The sequence below is a fragment of the Varanus komodoensis genome, unplaced genomic scaffold (genome assembly GCF_004798865.1).
Source record: "Varanus komodoensis strain SLA01 unplaced genomic scaffold, ASM479886v1 scaffold16, whole genome shotgun sequence".
Taxonomy (NCBI): domain Eukaryota; kingdom Metazoa; phylum Chordata; class Lepidosauria; order Squamata; family Varanidae; genus Varanus; species Varanus komodoensis.
Window position 1 is genome coordinate 24,218,032 of NW_025335468.1, and position 26,058 is coordinate 24,244,089.

General features: G+C 40.9%; 1 protein-coding gene across 1 annotated transcript in view; it reads right to left on the bottom strand.

Annotated features, from left to right (window-relative positions):
• The window catches only part of LUZP2 (leucine zipper protein 2), a 196,988-nt gene that overhangs the window by 15,993 nt on the left and 154,937 nt on the right, over window positions 1–26,058 (bottom strand). The window contains exon 11 of the mRNA XM_044426109.1: window positions 906–995. Coding sequence (XP_044282044.1) covers window positions 906–995 — 90 coding nt within the window. The remainder of the gene's footprint in view (window positions 1–905; window positions 996–26,058) is intronic.

A 26,058-nucleotide genomic window follows, 5' to 3' on the forward strand; every position in this document is an offset into this window, starting at 1 on the left:
TGAGAAATGCTAGCCCTTACAGTGTAGTAATTTATCTTCAGATCTAACTACATGGAACCTAATTCTATTATTCAATCTTGAATGTGGTACTTAGTTTCTGTTCCTTTCTTTGGAATGACATGAGAATTGGAGGAAAACACAGTTAAGGTTTTGTTTGTGTTAAAGTGGGAAAATGCAGTACAACTTATCAAGGTAATGAACTAGCTTGCTTCCATCACACTGACTGTCTTCCTGAATTGGAACACAGAATCATATTATTCTAGTCCATTTAGAGTTGTTTTATGGTGCCGAGCATATGCTACTGAGCATTAAAAATATATGCATTTCTAACCATTCAGTGTTTCTAGTTTTAAGTCAAATAAGCAACCTCCCAAATTGTCAAAAGGAAAAGCAAGCCAAACCAGTTTAAGTACTTCACCAGTATTGCAGGTCACTGGTTATTCCATCTCAGATTTCCCTCTAGACATTTGATGAAAGGTCCCACAAACAATTCCAAAAATCTATTTGCATGCCCCTCTTGTAGTGGCTTATTTGGACCTGGCACATTCAGACAAAGGAAGCAGACAGGTATTCCAAGGTAAGTCAGGATGTAATACACACTTGTCTGGTAAATTCATATGTGAATTGGCCAGAGTATTACAACTAATGAATGAATAAATCATGTCTTTTTCTCAAAAATTTTGCAAATACTATTAATTATTTTCTTAAGCAACGCCTGGGAGAACAGACGTTAACATCAAAAGGCAGCTGCTTTGCAGCACCTGAATTTAAAATTAACATACTCCTCTTATATAGTCCTATATGCCATATTCTGATTACTGTAACTAAATAAAAATGCATCTACTGGCTTTAAGGTTTTCATGCACTGTGCATTAAGTCTTGACTTCTGAAAGGTTTAAACTTACATCCTGCGAATTGCATTCCCAGGTGCTTTGATTATTATCCTCTTTTCTTGACAAAACATGAAGAGTCTCTTTGTCTGCAGTTGCTCTTTGCTTGAAGATAAGAAAGATCATGGGGAAAAATCTACTGTGTAGGTATGCATCAATCAGATATGTAAAAGCCCATTAACTTTCTTTCAAACAAGAGTTGTAAACAATTACTACCTTGAAATCAAAGATCTGTTTTAAAGCTCTGTAATGAAAACAATCAGGAATTCAACTATAAAAAGATCATGCATTGGATCCCCAGTTTCCCTCCAAGTGGAAGGAAGCTGGAGAAATGGCCATCTGGCCAAGAATATCCACTCCTGAGAGACTGCAGTGGGATAGGAGAAGCTCTGCAACTTGGACAGAGGCGCTAAAAGCACCTTCTCTGGTACCTAGGATGGGGCGGGGTGAAGTTAATCCAGTTCACATTTTAATGTTAACTCACCTAATTTTGCACTTCTGGACCACTCAGTTATCCACAGTTATCCACATAAGTTGAATTTGTCTAGATTTTGCAACAGCCTTCTCTCTCTCTCTCTCTCTCTCTCTCTCTCTCTCTCTCTCTCTCTCTCTTTAAAGCACACAAAATGCAGATTACTGGGCAAAGAACTTTCAAAGTGGCATTATATTATGGTGATTGCTTGGAAAAATGCAAAGGCTAGGAAAAATGCATATCAAAAATGTATCTATCCCCACATTGTGTGTGTGTGTGGGGAAAAAAACCCTTACACATTTTCATACAAACCTCAAAAAATGGAGGGAATATAAAAAGACGAGTTGAGAAATTCTCCAAAAAAAAAATAAAAATTGGAGGCTCCAGTCCAACGCATCGGCAGTTTCTATAGCTAGAATCTGATCAAAATTGAACTGGAAGCACTTAGGACTATTCTGCCTTAGGATGACATAATCAGTGTTAGAGCTATTAGAGCAGTGGGCTATTGGGTGGCACAGAAATTAAATAATCAGTGTACTCAGACAAAAGCAGGTGTACTTAAGTTACTCCCATCCAGCTGCTAGATTTGACTTTGGCAGCCTCTTTTTGATAACAGACTCCAACGTTTAAAAGCATCTTACACATTGGAGCATCAACTCAGTAGAGCCAAATGGAGAAACCATATTTGGCCAGCAGCCTCACTGATGTTCTAAACCCTTATCAGTTAGTTGTTCATGAGGAAGGCTATCTCAGCCACATCTTCACTTTTCAACCAATGCCAAAACTAGGAGTCTTTTCTAAGGACACTGTCATCTTTCCTGCCCCAGATCTTTACTATCCTTTGCACCATGTGAACCTTGAGATACTTTTCACATGGGGTCTCCAACTAATTTGGATTTGTGTCTCTTTGAACTTTATATTGTTAAGCACCTGCTATGAAAAGCATTGCTATACTTAGGACAGCCATGAATTCTTGTTTGCTATACATTTGGTCTCGTTTAACCAAGGAATACCAAATAGAAGTTTTAGCTATTGAAATTTCTACATGAGTGGGATTACTTGGGACTTGCTCTTGAACCTATTTCATCTTAGATTTGATAGCTTTATTCTATATAGTGTGAAGTTTCCAACATTTCAAGATTCAGTTAAATATCTGTGTGGATTATGCCAAGAATCTCCCAAGTTTCTTCTCTTACATTCTGAATTATAAAGATTGTAATGTATAAATTATTTAGATCTCTGACACAGTTATAATAGCTTCAAATTGTTCTGAAATTACATATGAAGCCTGTAGCTAATTGTAATTAGCTATATGATTTCATTAAAGACTAAATATTAAGTTTTTACTGTTGCATTTATGTTGCTTCTGTGTTTCCAGTGAGCAACTGGTTGGCCACTGTATGAGCAGAACGCCAGACTAAACAGATCTGGGACTGATCCAGGATGACTTCTATTATGTTCTTATACTAGAAGGACAGGGACCATGACACACAGGCAGAGATGAGCCAGATTTGAGACTGGATAAGTTAGAAAGCAGAAACTTAAATATCAGATTCATCCTTTGTGAGATACTAACCTACTGGCCAGTTCTCTTCTCCAGCATAGGGATGTTCCCTATTACATCCCATTCATTAAAAAAAGAAGGGACAGCAGTCTCTACTGACTTTTTAATTTCTTTTGTAACCCCCCTCCTTTTTGTGGTGTGAACTTCTCTCTCTCTCTCTCTCTCTCTCTCTCTCTCTCTCTCTCTCTCTCTCTGTGTGTGTGTGTGTGTCTGTGTCTGTGTCTGTGTCTGTGTCTGTGTCTGTGTGTTTAATTTCAGGATTGAACAAGTAGGGAGGGAAGATTAAGCATCTCCTTCCCAGAGCACCATGGTCCAGGCCTGTGATTACCTATCTTAGAATACAGAGACCTTTCATACTTATCTTCATAGTGATTAGAAAGTTTCATTTGGAACTGTCACTCTGTCCTCATGAAACTGGCTTAGAGAAAGAGAGAGATTGAGAGAAAGAATAAATAAGCCAGAGACATGAACCCTCCCCAGTAGTGCAGGAGAACAAAAGAGGACATATTGTCCAAACCACTCTGTTTTCTTTTCAAACTATGTTTACATCTTCTCTGTCGAGAGCAGGCTCCCCCCCCCCCCACCACCCCCGGCCCTCTTTTCTGCTCCAGCAGACTCAGGTGACACTTTAGAAGCATGGACTTTTCATTAAACCTTAACAGGTTAAAGAAGACTATCAATCAAAGTAGCCTTCTCCTTGGGATGTGGGAGAAGCATTTGCCCATGTAAACAGCTGAATCCAAACTGAAATTTTCCTTCCTTCCCAGATGATGGGAATACTGGGCACTTTATACTTGATCCTCTCATTTCTCCTGTCATCTCTTGAGTGGGTCAAAGAACTCCCCCCATATTGCCTCCCCTCCCACTCTGAAATATCTCCCTCCTTATCCAAGGTGGGCTGGTTTTCATGCTCTGCCTGAAAATCTTCACTAGGTAACCGTGAGATTGTTAAGCCATCTATGCACCATCTCCTCCTCAGAGTCTACTTGAACACACTGCAACGTTTTTGAGTTGGATCCCTTCCCTACATTTCCCAGGAGTAGCTTCATTTTAACAAATATGAAGAAAGATGTTGGCTCAGATCAAAAATTTCTTTCAGATGAGGGGTAAATTGGGGAATGAGACAGGCCTACCACTGTCACAGTTTCTCTTGTTAAAACTTTTCAACATTTAAATAACAAGTCTAGCCTTTTTGCTCCTGATGGGGCTGAAATGGTAGTTAGTCTTGCATTCCTAGTAGAGCAACAGATCATTTAATTACATAAAAGGAATATTGGGTGGAAACATACCTGCTGCAGAAGCAGCATTTTTAAAAAGAAAGAAAAAACCTAAAATACTGTATGATGTAATCCATTTCCAATGGGATGTTTGTGACCTATTAAATGTGTGCTATGCAAAAGTTCAATAGTTAACAAAACTCTTCATACACACATTCAGGGTAATAGCTGATCCACAGTAAGCATGAGAATATATAATACTTCCCTAACTAGTCTGTGATAAGTTGTAATGCATGAATTTTGCTGTGATAAGGGCAAGTATACAGTATTTAATTATACCCCCCACACACACATTTGTCATGCTTTTAATTATATGGACATTTTTCTAAAATGGTGTTAGTTCAGATTCTACTTAACACAGCAGGGATGGGTAACTGGAAAGTACAATGTGTAAATTACAGTTACACAGGCAAAAGGCCTGTTTGACAACATATCCTGATAAGCAACAGGGAGAGGAAGCATCTCTGGATTGGTTGTTTGCTCACTGACTATGTTAGTCCCGAAAGAGGATCAGGTACTCTGTGGCTTGCCATGGTTTTTTCTCATTCATTCATTCATTCATTCATTCATTTAAAACATTTATATGCCGTCCTTCACTATCGCGTCTCAGGACGGCTTACAAGATTAAAACCAATAGTCATAAAAACAATCAATAAAACAGTACAATAAAATTACTATAAACCAATACAGATAAATCAAAGCAAAAATGACTGTGAACCACTAAAAATGCTAATTTTTAAAATAACTATTAAATAAAAAGGTTTTGGCCTGGTGCCAAAAAGAGTATAAAGGTAGTTTTCCCACCTTCTTCTCCCAGCACACATCACTGGGGCCTTCTTTGCCAAACTCCTCATTTTGCAGGTTCTGCCTCTTGCTGGAAACTTTTCACCACTCCCACTCTGCTTACCATCTTTCCTACACCTCGAAATGAGTGAACTTCCTGCTTGAAAGCTCTTTCAGCTGCTACTTTATGCTCCCTGGCACCTATCCAATTTGCATAAATCAGCATCGCAGAAACTCAGCATCCTTCAACCCACCCCAAAACTCTTCCTCCTTCACCCAGCACCGTCCCACAGCTTTGTTTTGCTAGGCTTAAAATCTTCCGTGGCTGTTGTGAAAGTCTGCATGTCCACCGGTTAGGAGGTAATTGATGAAGACACTGACAAGATGATATACCGTCTTCAGTCTCAAGTCAGCATGTGAGGGAGGTCATTCATAAGGAATCTGAGATAACCAGTCTCAAGTGGGAAGTGACAAGCTGAGGGATGGGGAGAGTTGATGGAAGCAGTGGCAAAAGGACCCTTTACTTACTTTGGGGACAGCTGTGATTATCTCAGGAATGTGTGAAACATGTACAGAATAGTAGTAACAAAAGCAACTGAAGCAGTCATTTGGACCTGCGACTGGCATGAATACAGCAGAAGATGCTGAAGATGCTGAAGATGCTGCTGCTGCGAATAGGGAAAGGGCTAATGTGGAAAGAGTCATTCCCAACACACGAGAAATAGAGGAGGAGAGATATTGATCTGCTGGGCTACAAGAGCTTTACTATTAGGTCAAATTTAGGCAATTCTGCACTTACAAAGGAGAGCAAAGGCATGGTAAAAGGCAGTGTCCTTAGCAATATATTAATGGAAGCACAAGGGCATTGATAATACAGGAAGGAAGTGATGCAGCTCTAGCAAGTCTGATGCTTCACTGCTCTTGCTTGGTGGCTCCATAGGCCTCTTCAAATAGCCACTCACAAGCCACTCTGCCAGGCCCCAGCCACACAACAAGTGATGCTGAGAGTAAGGAGCCCTATGACTAGCCATGTGTTTCAGCATGACTTGGTGGATAACAGACCAGGCTGAAATTGAAGCTCTGGGTTCACATGATCCAACAAGCCATGCTAGACAGGCAATCCTGGCTCAGTATCTACTGTGGCTTATTGTGCCATGTAAACAAGGGCAATAGCTTTTGTATGTTTAAGACAGAGATCAAATAAGATGTTAAACAGTTAAACCAGGGGTCCTCAAACTTTTTCAACAGGGGGCCAGTTGAAAGGTGCAGGTGGTGGGTGTGGGCTGCCAAGGCGGTCCCGGTGGGGGGAGGGGGCCCAGGCCGGTGAGGGGGTGTGGGTGCGCACGCATGTGCATGGCAAGGCAGGGGGCATACGTGGGGTGAGACAGCAGCTTGCTTGCGCAGAGATAGTTTTCTCTGAGCATGAGCAAGCTGCTGCCTCACTCGCCGCAGTCCAAAACATCTGAGGCGGGCCAGATAAATGGGCATGGCAGGCCAGATCCAGCCCACGGGCCATAGTTTGAGGACCCATGAGTTAAACCATACACTATTGGGTTATTATTATTTATCTGGGTGATCGATTCAGTGGATATACATCTGTAGGACAAATGTTATGATCATGGCAGGGAGCTCCATGAAATCCCATCAGAATGTACAACAAGGATCTCTAGTAGACATCAGCCTCTTCGTTGAGTTCTCAGAACTGTAAGTAAAATCTGTTACTGATTGTTTCTTTCTGTGTTTAAATCTCAGGATATCACTGAAACATATTTGTCCCAATTATGAATTTAGCATAATTCTTTTTTACAAGGACATAATTGTTCAAAAAGTAAAAACAGACAGGTTTTTACTGTTGGAACAATAAAAGGTGTATCACCTTGATGGATTTTTAGTAAATAGGGCTGAATCCATACATGAATAATACATTTAAAACACATTTGTGAAATGCTCATATCTGTGAAAGAAGACCTTTGAGTTTCATAAAAAGGTCAGGTAGAGTTTACATTCAATCATGCAAAGTCATTCCGCTTCTCTGCAAGAGTGAGCATATCATAAGTCTGTCAAACATAGAGGAGAATATATGTTTCAATACCTTGAATTTCTTCAGGCATGGAAGCAATTCTGGACTCATGTAGATTCTATAGATCCACTATGAATCCCAAGTTTCCTTGGTTCTCAGGAGAAAATTAGGAAATCCAGCATGGAACATGGACTTTGAAGAGCAGGTGTAACAGAAGAAACATTTCAAAATGGGCCAATTTCAAAGCATCGCAAACCTATTAGCAGGTTGGCCTACTCAGATGCTTTTGCCTACATGTCCTATCACCCTTAACCATTGGGCATGCTGGAAATGCCTTAAATTGGGTGGTATCCCATTGCATCCACCCACTGGCAGAATGAAAGTTTTATGACAGGGTGAGAAAGTCCCAATCTGGAAGGAGAAGTCTTCTCATGCAAACTGGATGTCACCTTTTATAATTTCAAAGGGCTTTGTAAGGTTTTGGTGCTATGCTTTACTTTGCCTTTTAGAGGCTGCTGCCTTGAATCTTGAGTACTTACATCTCCATACAATAGTGAGATATATAATTGCTAATAATAAATATCTAATGACAATAAAAATCTAGTTAACCATCTATTTACTCACTCAAATAGCTGTGCATTTATTTATTTATTTGTTTATTAAGACATTTTTATGCCACCCCATTCGCCGAAGCCTCGGGGCGGCTTACAACATTAAGTTAAAATACAAATACATTACGTTAAAATACAAACATTAAGTTATAACCTTAAATTAAAATGTTTGTAAAGTGCAGACATAAAGTTAAAACACAAAAATAACAATATAAAATAAAATATATTCAGGGGTGGGATATTGTGGAAATTGCTTCTAGAACTTTATTCAATTTGTCTTAACATTTCCAAAGACTCCTGAAGGTTTTTCTATTTCAGGATTGTGACTGTGATATTTACAGACTTCTGAATTCAGCATTACTTTCACAAATTGCAGAGATTTACAGGTGAGACTTTTTCATGCTTGACCAAAAATCAAGTTTCAAATTTCAGGCACTTAAGAATTAAGTAAAGCTGTTTGCAGCCTATTTAGCTATGCAGGGACTTGCTGATAAAAGTAAAATCCATGTATGTTTGCACAGCTTTTCGTTAAAAACAGACACATCCAGCTTACTTGGAACAGAGAGTCAAGCCAAACTCATTATTTCCCTGAGCTGCTTTCCAGATTTTGTGCTGGAATAAATGATACATTCCTGTTCCAGTCTGTGACTCCTAATTTTTTCTCACTTGTGCCTATACATTTCTCCTTTCATTATAAACTACTTAGCATTTCTTTTTGTTGTATTATTATAATCTTTCTGGTCTTTCATTATCTCTTCACTACCTAATGCTGCTACAGTGCTCTCTTATCAGAATGCTTTGTATTAGTGACTTTTTGACATTAGCCAGCCATTTCACAGTTTTCTCACCAAAGTTAATTTTCAGCTTCTTGGATTGCTTCTTATTCACAACATCTTCCAAATCTTATGGCAATGCCTTTGTATACTTAAGAACTTATCCATTGGTGTATCATTATGAAGAGAGCAGGGATACTGCCTCTATCATTAAGAACAACAACAAAAAAATCTCAGAGATAAATGTTTGGTTCTCAGCAATCTACTTTGACTTCCTGAGTCATCTTTGAGCAGGAGCTTAACACTGGAATGCCACACTAATTTACTGCCCTTAGAGTCAGACATGACTCTATGGGGCAAACTTCCAGCTATACATAATAAGCTGTAACACTCTCTTTAGGTTGGATATCATGATAACCAAAATTTTATTCCTTCTAAATGGATGCTTCTAGTATCTTCATCATGGCCTGCTAGAGGATGACTTTGGAAGTGGGGAAGGGGATTACACAAAATGAAACTTTTCCACACCAACTCCTTGTAAGCCGTCCTGAGGCATTTTTTTTTTTTTTTTGCAAAGGGCGGGATATAAATGGTTTAAACAAACAAACAAACAAACAACTGTAGAGCTGGACTATAGTTTAATGTCCTGTTCAAGCTAACATTTTATATCTGTTTTCTTAGCTTTGCCCTGATTTACCAAAGTTAACACTTTCATGTGTAAGGTAGAAGAGCAAACTTCCTTCCTTCCTTCCTTCCTTCCTTCCTTCCTTCCTTCCTTCCTTCCTTCTATTATGCAAACAAACGTAGTGTGATACTGGTTCTCTGTGCAAACACTGGATTACACAAGGTCTGGTTTGCATGATCTTCCCCCTTTCTATTTAACCCAGATGTTTATGCAACTATAACCTGAATGTTTGTGCAATTGGTTGTTTCATTTGAATGGTGAAGGGAGAAAGCAAGTGCTTTGCTGAAGATCTGATTTTCCAACTGTGTTTTAAGCCACCCAGATTCAATAAATACTATATCACAAATAAGTTTTCTTCTGCATGATTATTTCTTCATCTCAGCTATTTAAAATAATCTGAGCAGCACAATATCTCATGGACTATATTGATTTAACAAAGGATGCATGGAGGGACTGTTAACTCAGAGGAAAAGTGCAATGGGAATCAGGTATGTGGGACAAATTAATAAAATAAGAATTGACATTTTTTTTGGTTTGGTTTGGTTCGGTTTGTTTTTTTTATAAACACTCCCCACCATTATACCAAGCAGTGATGCCAATGGGGAAAAATCAGTTGAACTGAAGATATGGCCTATTAATCCAATTACCATGGCAGACTTGAAATATATGACTTTACCCTGAGGCATTAATATTCACTTGGGTTTTATCTTATACTTAGATACAAATGCTACTAAATCAGGCAAGGATTTCCCCCTTTGCCTTGGAGGTATGGCAACTCAAACGTAAAACATTGTGACACTTCCATCACAATGCCCACTTTAATAACGTTCTCATCTTATGATTCCAATCTGGCCAGCTGAAGCCTGTTGACACCAGCCCAGTTAACTCCCGGTGTGGCCGTGATCATGACAGATGAGCAGCCAGGCAGATGGCATCTAATCGGCCAGGATGAGCCCCACACTTGGCAAGGTCCTGTGTGCAGTTGGATATAGATTTTCTCCCACTAACTTTTTATCTCTCTCTCAAAGCCTGCCTGGAAGTTCTGTTGTCTGATGTTTGAGACAGAGATATTTGAGCATTTTTCAGAAAGGGAGCATTTCTCACAGATAGCCGGAGCAGCTTGCAGGGATAAACTGGGAAAAACATTCTGGGCTTGAACTTAACATCACCCTTACATGATCTGCAGCACCTGATAGGAACAAAAGCATATGGCCCGTGGCTTCGAAAAGACCTGTAGAATTCTTTGGCTCTAACGTATTACACTGGGGGTTCCCATCAATAAAAATGCTTATGCTACAGGTTTACAACTTCAGTGGGTATCACAACCATCTAGGGGACCCTTGTTCAGAGTCAAGCCATTTCATCCACCAGCGCTTTCACAAGTCTCCCTAGACAATTTAAGCAGTCAGAAATCCTAGTCTGTGGAAAGGAAATCTTTTATTTCATCCCTTTCATTTGTTTGATTGATGATGACAACAATCCAAATCAGAGTGACTGAGCAGACCTGTTGTGTGATACTTATAAACCCTGTCCATGGTTACTCACAGATACAATGACAACAACAAAAGCCTTGCATCAGAAATGGCTTAACTCCATGTTCTAGCGTAAGTTTCACTCCACAGCACAGGCACAATCCGACCATGTTGGCATTTGACCACAGTTTTCCTGCCATTCAAAAATGCATTATTACAATCTGATTTTTAAAAGTCAACCCATGCTTTCTTTTCCATCTACTCATGTTAAAAAAAGGGGGTAAAAAGCAGCAGTGAAGCACGAAGGTGGTGGTGGGAACAGTGGAACAACTCAGTATGCTTCCAAACTGCAGAATATCAGTAGGAGGAGAATTATTGGCCTTGGTAGGGGAGAGATTTTTTTCTGTCTTTTGCCACTAGAATATTCAAGTCCTTAGTCTTTAAGCACTAAATGCTTTCAGCTGAGAAGTTTGGAAATTGACTAGAACTGAGTACCATCAGGTGAATAGAACTGATGGGATCATCAGGCACCTTGGGTAGAGAGAAAGCAGGAGCCAGTCATTGGCAAAGAGCTGTTGTAATCTTGGTCTCTTGCCTTCCTAAAGACAGTTCCATCTGGACTCAAACTATTTTATCTGTTGACATGAGTGGAGGTACCGCCTCACACCAAATCACATTCCAGAGAACCAAGAGATGCCAGGAGCTTGTTTCCTTCCATTCACAGAGCCAGAAAATAGGGCTTTACTGCTTTGACTGTCCCCACCAAATCAGCTTCGAAATTGGGAGGGGGGGTATTAGGTATTTACTTGAGGCAGTGAATGGGTTTGTACCCCACCCTAAGCTTCTCTGTGAATGAACCATCATGGGTTGGCGCATTGAACAACACAGAATATTCCTGACAAACATCAGACTTATCATGGCTTGTTCTCCCCTTCAAGTCCTTAATCCTTCTGCTGGCTCTCAAGAGATGTCTCGGGTACTTTTGCAGCAGAACGCCTCTTTCTGACAAAAGTCTGGGTCCCATTAAAGAGTGACTTCTGACTGGGACATATGGTTATATGTGTCCTAATCAAGCCCACCATGCCCTGTTAATCCCCCACCCCATTTTTCAGCAGACCCAGACTTTTGACAACAATCTTTCAAAACCATTTTCTCTAGAAAAGTGAATGCACTTTCCTGATCTCAGAGAGAAGTGTAAAATCCACATAATCCTGAGCACAGTCGGGTGGGGAGAATGTGCAATTCTGTACAAAGGGAGTATAAATCCTATCACACTTTTCATGTGTGATTGAGCCTGGGTTGTAGGTTGACTATTAGTTGCATATGGGGAAAAGGAAAGAGATCTCAAGGTTCCAAATAACAAGCTTTACTGTTTACTGAAGGAAAAATGTCCTCAGGGAAATGTTTACAGGTCTGAAAAGGTACGTGCACACAACACTAACAAGCCTTGGAAACAAAGCAGCTAGGCATTTATGCATTCCCTTAGAAAGTTCTTAAACTGTTCTGTATATACCACTGTCCTCATGCAGTGGATAATAAAAGAAAGGAAGGAATCAAAACACAGAATTACAATATTCAAGAATGGATTACATTAGCTAAAACTTCAGCTGGTCAGTCAAAGAATGTTTTTTTAATCTTTTATAATCTTTTTTTTTTTTTTTTGGTAGTAAGCACTGAAAATAAAGCAATGTCAACATCTGCCTGACTTCAATAGGCAGGGAGTTCCACAGAAAGGGAGCCACTGCACTAAAGGACCTACTCCACAAGCCCAAACAGACCACAGCTCCATATGGAACCAACCAAAGCTGTCCACGTAATGCTGAGTGGGGACTGGACAGACTGGTCAGTGAGAAGCCATTCAACTATCCCAGTCTCAAGTTGTGTAGAACTTTATAAAAGGAAGATGAAACCTTCAATCTGACTCAGTAGGAATTAAATTTTGAAGAGAGGCAGCTCTGGACAGCAGCTGAGCTGCTGCATTTTGCAGTAAGTACACCTTCTGGGCCAACATTATGACCAGTCCCACAAACAGTACATTGCAGCACCATCATACAAACATACAAAGTTGCCTTACCAGGCTATATAATCCTGTTTGCAAGTAATATATCTATATAACAAAGCAATGGTTCACTGTCTTGATCCACCTCTCCCAATCCATTATCCAGTTTCAGCAGCTCATATTCCTGTAGAAATATGGTTTGTTTCTTTCCTGTTCTCTCTCTCTCCCTCCCTGCTATGATCTGTTGATTCAGCTCTCTTATGCCAACCAACCAAGAGGTTAGTTTCTTGTAAATGTCTGCCAAGTTAGTTTTTGTTTCCTGAGTTACATCACCCAGGCTTTATATTCTAATTAAACTTTTGACCTCTTAACTACAGAGCTTTTGGTTGAAACTAATGAGAGAGGGAGAGAAAGAGAGAGGGAGAGAAGTTTGACCATTTCTATAAAAGGCAGAAGTCAAGTTCTGTTAACCCTGCAACCTAAAACAAAGCAAAACTATAGTATACTATATAATATAATACAGTTGTATTGCTATGAACATTTATTTCAATATATCTGTGGCACCATTTTTTACCCAGTGTCACCATTTGCAAAAAGCCAACAACAACAGCAGCAACACAAGCAGCATATGGCCTGGATGTTCAAACTCCAAATAAATAACAAGGGGCTTGTACTACTCTATACCGGCCCTGCCCCTTGTCTCCCATCATACATCCATAACCGATGCTTCCAGAACGAAAACATAACTTATATAGGAACTTGGATGTATCTATCAAGATATTGTACAGAAAGCACAGAACAGTCATTACTTATGAATAGTTCTTAAGAGTATTGCCAAATATGTCAAGACAAAAGTGTTCATATTTCAGTATCAGACTCCCTTCCCACCCAATTTTCCTGAGATAAAATGCAATCGGTTGTATAATTTTCATTCAGGGATGGATGATTGCTCACTTGTTTTCACTTGAAAGTTGAAATATTTTCATAGCATTTTCAACATATGTCATAGTAGTAGTATACTTTTTTGTGTAAGATGCCATATACCTTCCCCAAATGATAAGTTTCCTTCCATACAATCATTCATTGCATTACTTTTATATGCTACCTAATGGCAAAACTTGGTATGGAATGCACCAAGGCAGAGTTGTGGATCCTCCTGGAGGGCAAGCAGTTGTGCAGATTATTTCTTTAAGTCCTCCTTTAATTTCCATTTCCCACCTCCCACATCATCCTGGAGAGGCTCCATCCCAACAAGAAATCCTTTCCGTCACTGCATGGGGAAGAAACAATCAAAGAAAAAATCATACATCGTCTTTCTCCCCGTCTTCCCCTGTGAACATCCTGTGAGCTGATTTTTAGTCACAGAAACTTTAAATCCAACTCTTACATTTTTATTACTGTGAAATTTGTCTGTCTCCTTGTTTTAAAATATTCTCTGCCAGTAAACTAAAAGACATACCTTTGTCAGAACCTATTGGCAAAAACATGGAAAGGTATCCTTCCATTTTCAAAGGCTATGGTTTTCTGAACTGCATAACTCTTTCCTCCAGAATAATGGGGCAAACCAGTTGCCACCTAACAGTTTAAAGGAACTCTAGTGAGATCAATCTACTAAAGGAACAGGAATCTTTAAAGAGATACAACAAAGCATGCCATGGGATTTCTACTGCTGGGGAAAATACCATTCTTTTCTCAAAATTCTAAGACACCAGACTTACAGATAATTGACTACAAGAAGTGCTCACTTACAGGAGGGGGTGAATAGTCCATGATTCTTTAATTGACAGCCCCTGAGAAACTATGGTTTTCAGAAAATACATTTAAGATTGTTCTCTACTTTGTCATATAGATGGATAGATTTAGAATTTAGATTGTAAATGCCTTGATGTTAGGGACATGTGCCTTTTAGTTATGTTATTTTGTGAAGCGGCTAAATGAATAATAAATGAAAACAGTATTTCAGTCTTTAGAAAAAATACAGACAAAATAACGAGTTCATTAGTCTTTAAGGTGGCAGAAAACTCTCCCATGCTTAAAAGAAGAAATAAGCAGTTTGTGTACTGAAAATATCATTTTTATGTATTCTGAAGATAGGATTTTCATATTGTAAACTTAGGATGAATACCTCTGTTCATCTATTTGGAAAAGTCTCACAAGTAGAGTCTACTTTTGTATAGGAATGCATAAGATAGTGATTTCTCTCTCTCTCTCTCTCTCTCTCTCTCTCTCTCTCTCTCTCTCTCTAATTTAGTTAAATTCAAACCAATAAATATCATTCCAACAGCCAGTTTGCTTTGGATTAAAAACTACAGCATTTTCTTCTGTGAATTTTATCATGGTCTTGGCTCAAGCCTCCTGAATGTAGACTATGGCTGGGTGCTTGACTAAAAACCTAATTCCAATTAAGCGCTTTGCTAGTATGCATTGGAGGAAAAGTATGATTGATCTTGAAATGAAATTGATGTAAAACTCCAACTATGCTGGTAACACTGTTGCCATTTGTTCAACAAAACAAAACCTCCCCACTTCCCAGCTATTGGGCATTTACAAGATAAGCCTGAAGCCACTCAATTTGTTTAAGACCTGATCAGTTTAATGGAAGTGCTCCTTCACTCTTTTAGAAAATAGACTGCACTTTGATTTCATGAGTTCTTCCAGAGAAAAAAATACCCTGAAGATAGACGTGTTTCCTTGTTTGGTGCTAATTGAGTAGAGGGAGCCAAAGAGAGATGAATGGACAGATGGACAACTGAGAGATCGTATCAGTATGTAGCCCATTGTTCCCACAGTTATCCGATTTGTTCTAAGTCTTGAGCTCTGCCATGCCAGCCTCCTCACACTTCAATTTACATCTCACTTTAAAGTTCTGATGACTGTGAAACAGACTTATCGGTAGAACAGCCCCACAGAGTAACAGCTGCCGTGCCAGCTGGAGATCAAGCGCTATAGGTATTCCTACAGATGCTTTGAGATTTCTGGCAAGTCTCAAAAGGCTGTGTTGGCACTGCCCTCTTCACAGCCAGAGTTGCCACTGAATCGCTTGCTTTCCCATTCTAGAGGCATGCTACACGAGATCACTTCAACACTGATACCTTGTAAGCGTGTGGGTTTCATTTTTTATTTTAGAATCCTTATATTTATTTATTAATTTATTATGATCCTTATTAAGTTATGTCAGACCAATGAAAGAGTGGAATGGAACTCTCTGCAGTGGAGAAGTAGCATTGCTTAGTGATTGAAAGGATGTCACTTGCTAACTTCTTCTATGAAGTTCCTAGGCAAGTTGAGCCAAGCGGTATCAGGAAACCAACAATATTTTGAAAAATATGTTAATGCATTTTGAACCCTAATGGCCCTTTGTTAGAGAATGTCATAAGGACATTTTAAAATTGTATATGCTGGTTCTTCTGCACTTCCCTCACTCATGACATTGTTCCATGACATTCTGATAGGCACATTGGCAACAAGTGGACTAGATAGAAAAACCCTAAATCCCGTCAGACTAATTTAATCTCATGTTTGGACTGGGTAACCTCCCAAATGGACAGAGAAAACACTGTGGACATAATCTACCTAGACTTTAGCAAAGCTTTTGACACAGTGCCCCATGGCATTCTGATAGGCAAATTAGAAAAAGTGGACTAGATAGAAAAACTATTAGGTAGATCCAAAATCGTGTCTGCTAAATTGGACACAGACTGGACACATCAGTGGCACCTTCTCAAACTGGAGTAAGGTAACTGGTGGTGTGCTGCAGGGTTCAGTTCTGGGCTCAGTGCTCTTCCAAATTTTTTTTATTAATGATTTAGATGAGGAAGTGCAAGAAAAGATAATCAGATTACAGATAATACAAATCTGGGTGGAATAGTGAACACTCTAGAAGACAGAATGAAGATCCAGGGCAATCTTGATAAACTTGAATACTGGGCTGAAAGCAACAGAATAAGATTCAGTAGGTACAAATGCCAAGTCCTCCACCTAGGAAAAAGAAACCAAATGCACTGATAGAACTGAAAAAGAAAAGATCTAGGAATAGTTGTGGACAATAGGCTAAATATGAGCAAACAATGCAATGCAGCTGCAAAAAAGGGCCAAAATGCTATTTTGGAATACATTAATAGAAGTATTACATCCAAATCATGAGAAGTAGTAGTTCCCCTATGCTCCTCACTAGTCAGACCTCATCTGGAATATTGTGTCCAGTTCTGGGCATCAAGATTTGTGAAAGATGCAGAAAAAATAGAACGGGTCCAGAGGAAGGCAACAATAATGATCCAGGGTTTGGAGACACTGCCCTAAGAGGAGAGACTGAGAGAACTGGACATGTTCAGCCTTGACAAAAGAAAACTGAGCAGGGACATGATATCCTTCTATAAGTACCCCAAAGGCTGTCACAAAGATGAAGGTCAAGATCTCTTCTTGCTGATCCCAGAATGTAGGATACGGAATAATCAGTTCAATAATTAGTGATAACCAGATTCATGCTAGAAATCAGGAAAAGTTTTCTCACTGTCAAAGCAATATGATGGTGGAACCAGCTGCCTAGAGAGGTGGTGGGCTCTCCCACACTACAGACATCCAAAAAGAAACTGTGCAGCCTTCTGAGTGCAATGGTGGAACTTGGTGTCCTGCAACAGCAGGGGGTTGGACCCTTCCATCTCTGCTATTCTATGATTCTATAATGAAGGACCATTAGAGTGGCCCTGCAGCAGGTGTGTGTAAGCGGACAAACTCAAAGGCTTCTGAGCCTGCAATGGCAGGCAAGAGCTGCAGTGGTGCTAATGGTTGCTGCTGCATCTCATACCCAGTTTTCATCCAAGTGGCCATTTTTGGCCATGGGAGGTGGAAGGAGGCTGAGGTGCTGATAGGAACCATGTGCCCCACTTGGTTTCGGGCATGTGACACATAAAACAAGAGATGGGCAATATGGAAAGACAATGCAGGACATGTGTTTCTAATAGATCCATTCAATCCAAGCAAAGTTGTCCTTCTTTACAGAAACATGCAAAAGACCCCATATATTATTACAGCTATAGCGTGGCTTCTACAGAAGGGTTGTTTTCTATCATCCTGATTTCATAGTGGATATTTGTCTGCTGTGCATTTTCTAAAAGCATAAAGTATACTATTTGCATGGACTTATAATGAGCAGTGGTCTAGTTCAACTGTAATAATTTATTAGACCAATATGGCTTATGTTACCCTTCTGCCCTTCCTCCTGAATTCTTTTATGAACCATGATAGAAGATTTCCTACATTTATTAAACCACAGCTTCCCACTACATCCGAACCAAGAAACTGATGTTGAATCTCTGTTAATAAACAAGGATGAGAATCCTGGTTTAGAAATAATTCAAAAAACTACAACAAAAGCAGTGAAACAGGGGCATAGGAGAAAGGCTAGGATGGTGCATGTAGCCAGAAGGTTTGGTTCTCAGCTTCATAAATCATGGGTTATTAGACCAAGATCATTATATTTGAACCAGGCTGCTTAGTCTCATTTTTAAGGTGCATCTGAGATGTTTTTTGCCATGACATTTTATTGTTTTATTAGTTGTTCTGTTGTTTTTCTGAAGGTATTGAATTTGTAATTTAGTAATGGCATTTCAGTGAGTGTTTTATGAGGTATTTTAGAAGAAAACTGCCTTTCATTAAAAACAAAACATATACATGTGAAGATTTGGAACAAGAACATAAGAGCAGCCATGCTGGATCAGATTAAATGTCTAGTGAGCCTAGATTTCAAACCCACCCACCTCTGTGGAATTCTCAAGCAGAGGATGAGTACAGCGGTACCCTCCCTGCTTGCATTCTCCAGCAAATGGTACTGAGATGAGTACTGCTTCTGTGATCAGGCATACCCATGGCATGGAGGGTATGCCAGGTGAAGCAGAGGATGCATGTGATTGGCCCATCTGGGCAGCCGTTCTGGCAAACTGCTGCACGTTTCAGCATCCTTCACATGGTAGCCACAATATAGAGCAGCCCTGGGCTGCAAAATCTAGTGTATTCTCTGACTATCCTGAAGACAAACCAGGAATACCTGACACTGTCAGGAACATGATGCTGGATTAGGACTGTCCTTGTGTGTGCTTGCTCCAATTATGAAGTGATTTGTTTAGAACCAAGAGCACCTTGAGTTCCAAGCGCTTGCATAAATGAGAAGGAAAAATACAGTTAAATAAGGAGCAGAAGCTCATGAAGAATGAAATCAAAGATATAAATGCTGTCAAAACCTGAATGCCATGCAGCACTGCTGCATTATTTTACATGACAGAATCCACAATATTAACACATTACCTCCATCACAACTGGGCAAACAACCCAGCAGAGGGTCATTGAACAGAGTGAATTCTCCAAATAGCTCCCAATTACAGAAACACCTGTGCCCATAATTTTATGCTAATCCAATGCAAAATACAATGTTCAGCACAACAAATCTACATAATTTCTCATTTATTACCTGTAGGGTGTTAGCTCATTGTTTGCAGTTTTTGTGCACTCAGAGGACATGACTCCAAGGATAGTGGAAAGGACATGCTTTAAGCCCTTGTACCCACTGGTTTATTGATAGCCAATCCTTCTATATCTGCACTGGAAAATTTTACTGAAAAGCATAATGTTGACATAAAAGCAAGGATATGAACATTTATGAAAACAAATTCCCAAGCTTGATGGAGTACATCACTTGTAATAATATACAATGCTGCCTTTGAGCACAGTTATTGTGAAGTATTAACAGCTGTATTTTGCAAAGACAGTGACAATGGTAAAATAATTGCTTCATGGTATCTGTGGGAATTTTGACTCTAACAGGGTGGGTGTTTCCACACTTGCCCTCAGCTTCTGTCACTTCTTAGCTTTTTGGCTGGAGTCTAAGCAACGGCTTCACATGAAGGGGAGGAAGGAAAACAGAAGGAGAGCTGCTCTTTCAATTTTGCAACCATATTTGTATGCAAAACCCTTGGGTGGAAAGGAACAAGGTTAACAAGTTCGTTGATAACCTAAGAAGAAAATAAGTCTCATTAACTGGCACTTGCTTTGCTATGCATCTTGCTTTTATCCCTGTTGGATTTTGAAGGGGAGGCAAATGTTCTCCTGTCATGTAATTGTGTTTCTTTAAAGCCAATTTAGCTAATGATTCCAGCACTTTCCTAAGGACAGTGCCATCTGTGATGATACAATGCATAGAGAAGGGGAGGCTGATTGAGTCTGAAATATACTGGATTAATGAAGACTATAAACATTGGTTCTGCTTACAGGGCAGGCTCATGGTGTCACAGTGCAAACCCGAGTTCAAAAAGCTCTTGATTAGAAGAGCCCAAGAAGGTCAAAAGCTCACATGGGCATAAACCTGTGACTATCCTGGGAATCAATTTAGAATATCTTCCTAGCATGCCCTTACTAAAGAAGAGGCACACTTATATCCATGGTCAACGACAAGAATATCTTCCTTTCCAGCCATCTCAGATACCCCTTTTTTCAGAATTCCTCAGAAGTTCCAGAATGCTGCATTCATCACTATGTTACACTGGAGTCACCAGTAAATAAGTTAAGACACACTGCTTGGTAATAGCAGCAGCAGTTACATTTTTACTCTCGTCCTCCCTTTACATCCCTAGTTGTGTGGGGCTGCACAAAGTAGCTCCTGGTCTGCAGAATGCTCCAGTTCCTGCTTAGCATGCCCCCCAAACCACCTAGTCACCATCATCGGAAAAAAGCAGTAGCTTGACAGCCATCAAAGAAGAAAAAAGACAGACAGACAGACAGACAGACAGACAGACAGAGGCAGAGGGGAATTAAAACAGTGAGACAAGAAAATGCTTAACAAAGGCTTTGAAAAATGCCAATAAAATGGTAGACAAGTACTCCAACCTCTTCCACTGTTCCCAGTAACCCAGTTTTGTCATGGAATGTGCTCAGTGATTCTAACCTGCATCCCTTCCCCCCATATTTGCATATTTCTGCAGGGGACGTTTTAGGAATGGGGTGTCTGAGACAGGAACACTGGTCCCCCTGGACCAGTGTTCTCACCACAAGAGGTATTCCAAACCAGAGGAGGGGGAGTTGTGGGCGAATGAGCAATAGAGGAAATAAAAACAGAAGGGAAATGATTAGGAATGGAGGTTTCAATAAAATCAGACAAAAACAGGGGAGAATTGAGAGCATGAGATGAGAAGTAAGGGGTGTGGGCATGTGTGTGTTTGTGTCCCTGAAATCCCCCCTCCCTTTTTTTTACCATTCTCATTCAATGTGATCGAAAAGAAATGCCTTTGGAAAAGGAATCCAGTAGTGGAAAAAAATCAGAGAAATGTTCAATTTGGACACTAAGTTTCTCATATTTGCCTAATTTACGAAGTGGAGGAATGTGCACAAGTTTTCTGCTTTTGATTGTACACTCATCTCTTTCATAGACTGTAGTCTCCTTGACTTTCTTGGTTGCAATCAAATAGGGGAACACAGAACTTAAGAACTTCCTAAATTAAGGATAACATGGGCAAATTGTCTTCTTTACTCCATGCAGGAAAAGAGATGTCCATAGTTGTTTCAAAAGGAGGAGATCAATTTGGGAAATAATAGAAACCAGTCATACACATTGCAGAGTAGCTACAGAGTCATAGTCACAGGGATGAAAGGGGCCTAGTAGGCCATCAGGTCCAACCACCTGCTTAATGCAGGACTCAAGCGTTACCTGACCCATCCAGATTTCAACGCAGCCCGACTCTGCTTAGCTTCCAAGATTGGGCAGGATCAGGCACTTCAAGTATATGAAAGCTGCTAGGTTACATGGTTGTTTGTTAACCAACTGATGTTTTCAAGATGCAAGATTGCTACTGACTTATTACTAGGGATATGAGCATCAGCAAAACAATGTTAGAAACATAGAAACCTAGCAAGTCGGAAGGGGCCTCCCGGGCCATCTAGTCTGACCTCCGGCACTAGCCGGCTCCGCTCACGACATGGCAACCATGTGGACGTCCCGCCTATCCTTGAACATCCACACTGATGGGGCCTCAACGACCTCTCGTGGAAGCCCATTCCACACCCTCGGGGTCCTGACTGTCAGGAAGTGCTTCCTGGCATCCAAATTATTATTATTATTATTATTATTATTATTATTATTATTAAACATTTCTATGCCGCCCCTTGCCGAAACCTCGGGGCGGCTTACAACATGATAAAATACATTGAAATACAATAGTACATAATAAATTACTATTAAATATAAAAATACAAAAAATACATTGATTTACAAATACAAAATTAAAATTATCAGTATAAAATAAAAATATAGGAGGAGAAAGAGAAGGAAGAAGAAGTTGCCCAGGCCAGATCATATGTTTTAACAATTGAAATGATGTTTAAATAAAAAGGTTTTTACCTGGCGCCGAAAAACCAGTAACGACGGTGCCAGGCGGACCTCTTTGGGGAGTGAATTCCATAGGTTGGGCGCCACCGCAGAGAAAGCCCTCCTCCGGGTACTTACTCTCCTAATTTCTTTCATGGAGGGTTCCCGGAGAAGGGACTCTCCTGCAGATCTCAAAGGGCGGTCGGGCATATACGGACGTAAGCGCTCGTTCAGGTAGCCAGGACCGAAGCCGTTTAGGGCTTTGTAGGTCATAATCAACACCTTGAATTGGGCCCGGGCTTCAATGGGAAGCCAGTGAAGCTGAGCTTTGCTCCATTGGATCGTGTCCTGTCTTCCTCTGCAGGAGAGAACAGGTCTCTACCCATCTCCATGTGACATCCCCTCACATACCTGTATGTCGCCAACATATCCCCTCTAAGTCTTCTCTTCTCCAGGATGAAGAGACCCAGTTCCCTCAGACTCGCCTCATACGGCATCCCCTGCAAACCGGCCACCAACCTTTTGGGCCTACGCTGCACTGACTCCAACCTGGCTATATCCTTTCGGTAATGAGGGGTCCAAAAGTGAACACAATACTCCAATTGCAGGTGCACCAGAGTCATGTAGAGTGGTAGTAATACCTCTTTTGATCTAGAAGCCACACTTCTGGCTATGTAACCAAGGGTGGCGTTCGCCCTCTTGACCACCGCATCACACTGCTGACTCATGTTTAGCCTGCAGTCAACCGGTACCCCGAGGTCCCTTTCACAAGTGCTGCTCTTGAGCCACTTGTCACCTAATCTGTACTTATGACACCTATTCCTATGCTCCAAGTGCAAGACCTTGCACTTATCCACATTGAATGCCATCCTGTTGTCTCCTGCCCACTTCCATAGTCTGTCCAGATCCTTTTGGATCTGGAGTACCTGCTCCTCAGTTGTGGCCACTGCTCCAGTTTTAGCGTCGTTTGCGAATTTGATCAGCAGACTGTTCACCCCTTCTTCCATGTTGTTAATGAAAAGATTAAACAGGATCGGTCCCAGGACAGAGCCCTGGGGGACCTCGCTTGTTACTGGCCGCCATCCCGATGATTCCTTGCTAATGGTTACCTTCTGCTTTCGGTCAGTCAACCATGCCCTAATCCACCGGACAGTGCTTTGGTGTATCCCAAAACTCCTCAGTTTCTCCACCAGGATATCATGGGGCACTTTGTCAAAGGCCTTGCTGAAATCCAGGTATACCACATCCACTGCATCCCCTCCATCTAGCCATCTCGAAACCTTGTCATAGAATTCCACAAGGTTTGTCTGGCAGGACCTGTTTTTGCAGAAGCCGTGTTGTGTGGCTGTCAGCCTCCCTTCCCTATCTAGCATCACTAGATCTCTCTCTATTATGAGCCTTTCCATTGTTTTTCCTCCAATGGACGTAAGGCTAACCGGTCTATAATCCCCCATGTCCTTTCTACTACCCTTTTTGAAAATAGGGACCACTGATGCCACCCTCCAGTCCTCTGGAACTTCACCTGTTCTCCACAAGGTCTCAAAAATGGAGGCCAGCGGGCATGAGAGAACCCCTGCCAACTCTCTAAGTACTCGCGGGTGTAACCTGTCAGGGCCTGGCGCCTTTGTAATGTCCAATCCCCTGAGAAGCCCCTCGACTTCTAGGGGGGTGACTCTAATCTGTGCCCCTAAGTCCCCAGCCTCATCTAATCTCCCATGCGGATACCCCCATCCTGCTTTGGGGAGAACACAGAGGCAAAATAGTCATTTAGCATCTGTGCCTGTTCCCTCATATCAGTCACTGGATCTCCTTCCTCCTTATTTAGTGGTCCCACCACTTGTCTTCCCTTCCTCTTCCTATTTACATGCTGAAAGAAGCCCTTTTTGTTGCTCTTGATATTCTTGGCAAGTCTCAGCTCGTAATCAGCCTTAGCTTTGCGAAGAATCCTTCTGCAATGGGCTTCCTTCTTCCGGTATACCCTTTTGTCTATTTGCCCCAGTGCCCATTTCCTACGGAGGTTCCTCTTTCGTCTAATCCCTCTAACCACCTCCTTTCGCATCCATGGGGGCACTCTCCTCCACCTCCCCACCTTACTAACTAGAGGTATAGTCAAGGCTTGCGCCTCCAAAACCTCCCTTTTGAGTGCTATCCACCCCTCCTCAACTCGCTTACCTTCCAGTAACCTATCCCAGGAGACTTTCCCCAGTCTGGCCTTCAGTTGGCCGAAGTTGGCCCTCTTGAAGTCCCAGCTTCTAGTGCTCGACCTGCTGCACGTCCCCAGTCCCCTGATCTCAAAGCAAAGGATGGAGTGATCACTCGCATCCAGAGCTCCCCTGATCTGTACCTCATCTATCAGCTCCTCCCTATTGGTCAAGACCAAGTCAAGGATGTTTCCCCCCCTTATCGCCTCTTGGACCCTCTGTGTGAAAAACCCTCCCTCTACAGCTTCTAGGAAGCGACGTGACCTGGCTGTCACCGCCGAGTGAGTCTCCCAAGTAATAGCCAGAAGATTGAAATCTCCCATAATTACTGGGTCTCTCCCCAGAGATATCCTTAGAATCTGGTCTGTCAGGACATCATCAAGGGTCTCAAGTTGACCTGGAGGGCGATAACATATCCCCACTGTCAGGTCTCTTTCCCTGTCAAAACCTCTAAGTTTCACCCAGACTGCCTCTACCGAATCCCCATCTGTGCTGCATTCTATCTCACTGCATCCTATCCCTTCCCTGACGTATAAAGTCACGCCCCCACCTCTCTTTCCCTTCCTGTCCTTTCTAAAAAGGATAGGATACCCTTCTATGTTCACATTTCAGACTTGCCTTTCATCCCACCAAGTTTCTATGATTCCCACCAGATCATACCCTCCTATTCCCCCTATGTTCATCATGATATTGCACCTAGAAGCTTGTTCTGACTTACGGCTACAAAAGATTGTCAGCTCCTCACAGCACACTTTTCTTTAAAACATCATGGGTATTTCCCTCAATGTATGCATCAATTACACACGTTCTTGAAATGTACTTTTTTTCTACCATTGATGGAAGTGTGTGCATGCAAATTTGTTAAATTGCACTTTTAAAATTCAGTGACTCATATTGCAATCTTGGAAATGTACAAACCTCAACCTCAGATTGTGTTCAGGTCCACTTTGGGTCTGCAATGTGCAAATTAGCCTAATTTTGATCAACACTGAAATGAAGCAAATGGCCTACTTTTTACAACTGCTTTGTGAGTGATTTGATGAACCAATATTTTTAAGAGTGCACCTTTCTGACGGTGTCTTTAAAATTCACTGATTGCATTGAAAGTTCAATGTTTTTGGAACAATTGGTTTCTCATAAATGGAACACATTGATGCAAAACTAATTTTGCACAGTGCAAGTGCCAAACTCAAATAATTTACCATCCTCATATTATTCGGTCACGTAGTAATTCTACTAAGCACAGCTGTGTAATGAAATCCTATCTGTGAGAGACTTTGGTGGACAGCTACGAGCTCACTGGGACATGCATCTATGCACATATAAGATCTATGTAAAGGAAATGCACCGGCTGCTTATTAGCTACTGAGCTGTGTACAATATTATGTTGCTGTCGTATGAAGCCTTAAACAACTTGAGACCAAGATACCTAGTGGATGGCCTTCCCTGTTTATCAAAGGAGGCTCTGTAGTCATGCAGCACCTCAGTGATGGGCCTTCTCCATAGCAAGACATTTGCTCCATGTGCTGAAATGCAGAATATGGGACATGGTTCAAATGCCTCTGGAAAATTCAGTTTGTTCACCTGGGCTATCCCTGGCTTATAAGTAAATGAATTCTGTGCCTCACCTTTACATGTATCCTGCTGTGCTTTTGTAATTGCAATTAATTGTAATGGTAATTCTAATGTGCTTGCAATGTTTGTACACCTACGGCTTTGAACTGTTCAGGGATTGTATTGTGTTTAAGTGGTATATAAGTATAAAACAGTGTGTCAATTGAACCTTTGTGATTTGATTCCTAAGATTCAGTTGCAGTTGGCAAGCATTTTATATGACTTCAACATGTTTGTATCACTATCCATGTGAAAAAATCACTTAGTACAATGCTCACCAGTGTAGCAATATGCCTGCTCAACAGACACATGGTAAATAATCAGATTTTCGTAAAGCTGTCTAAAGGT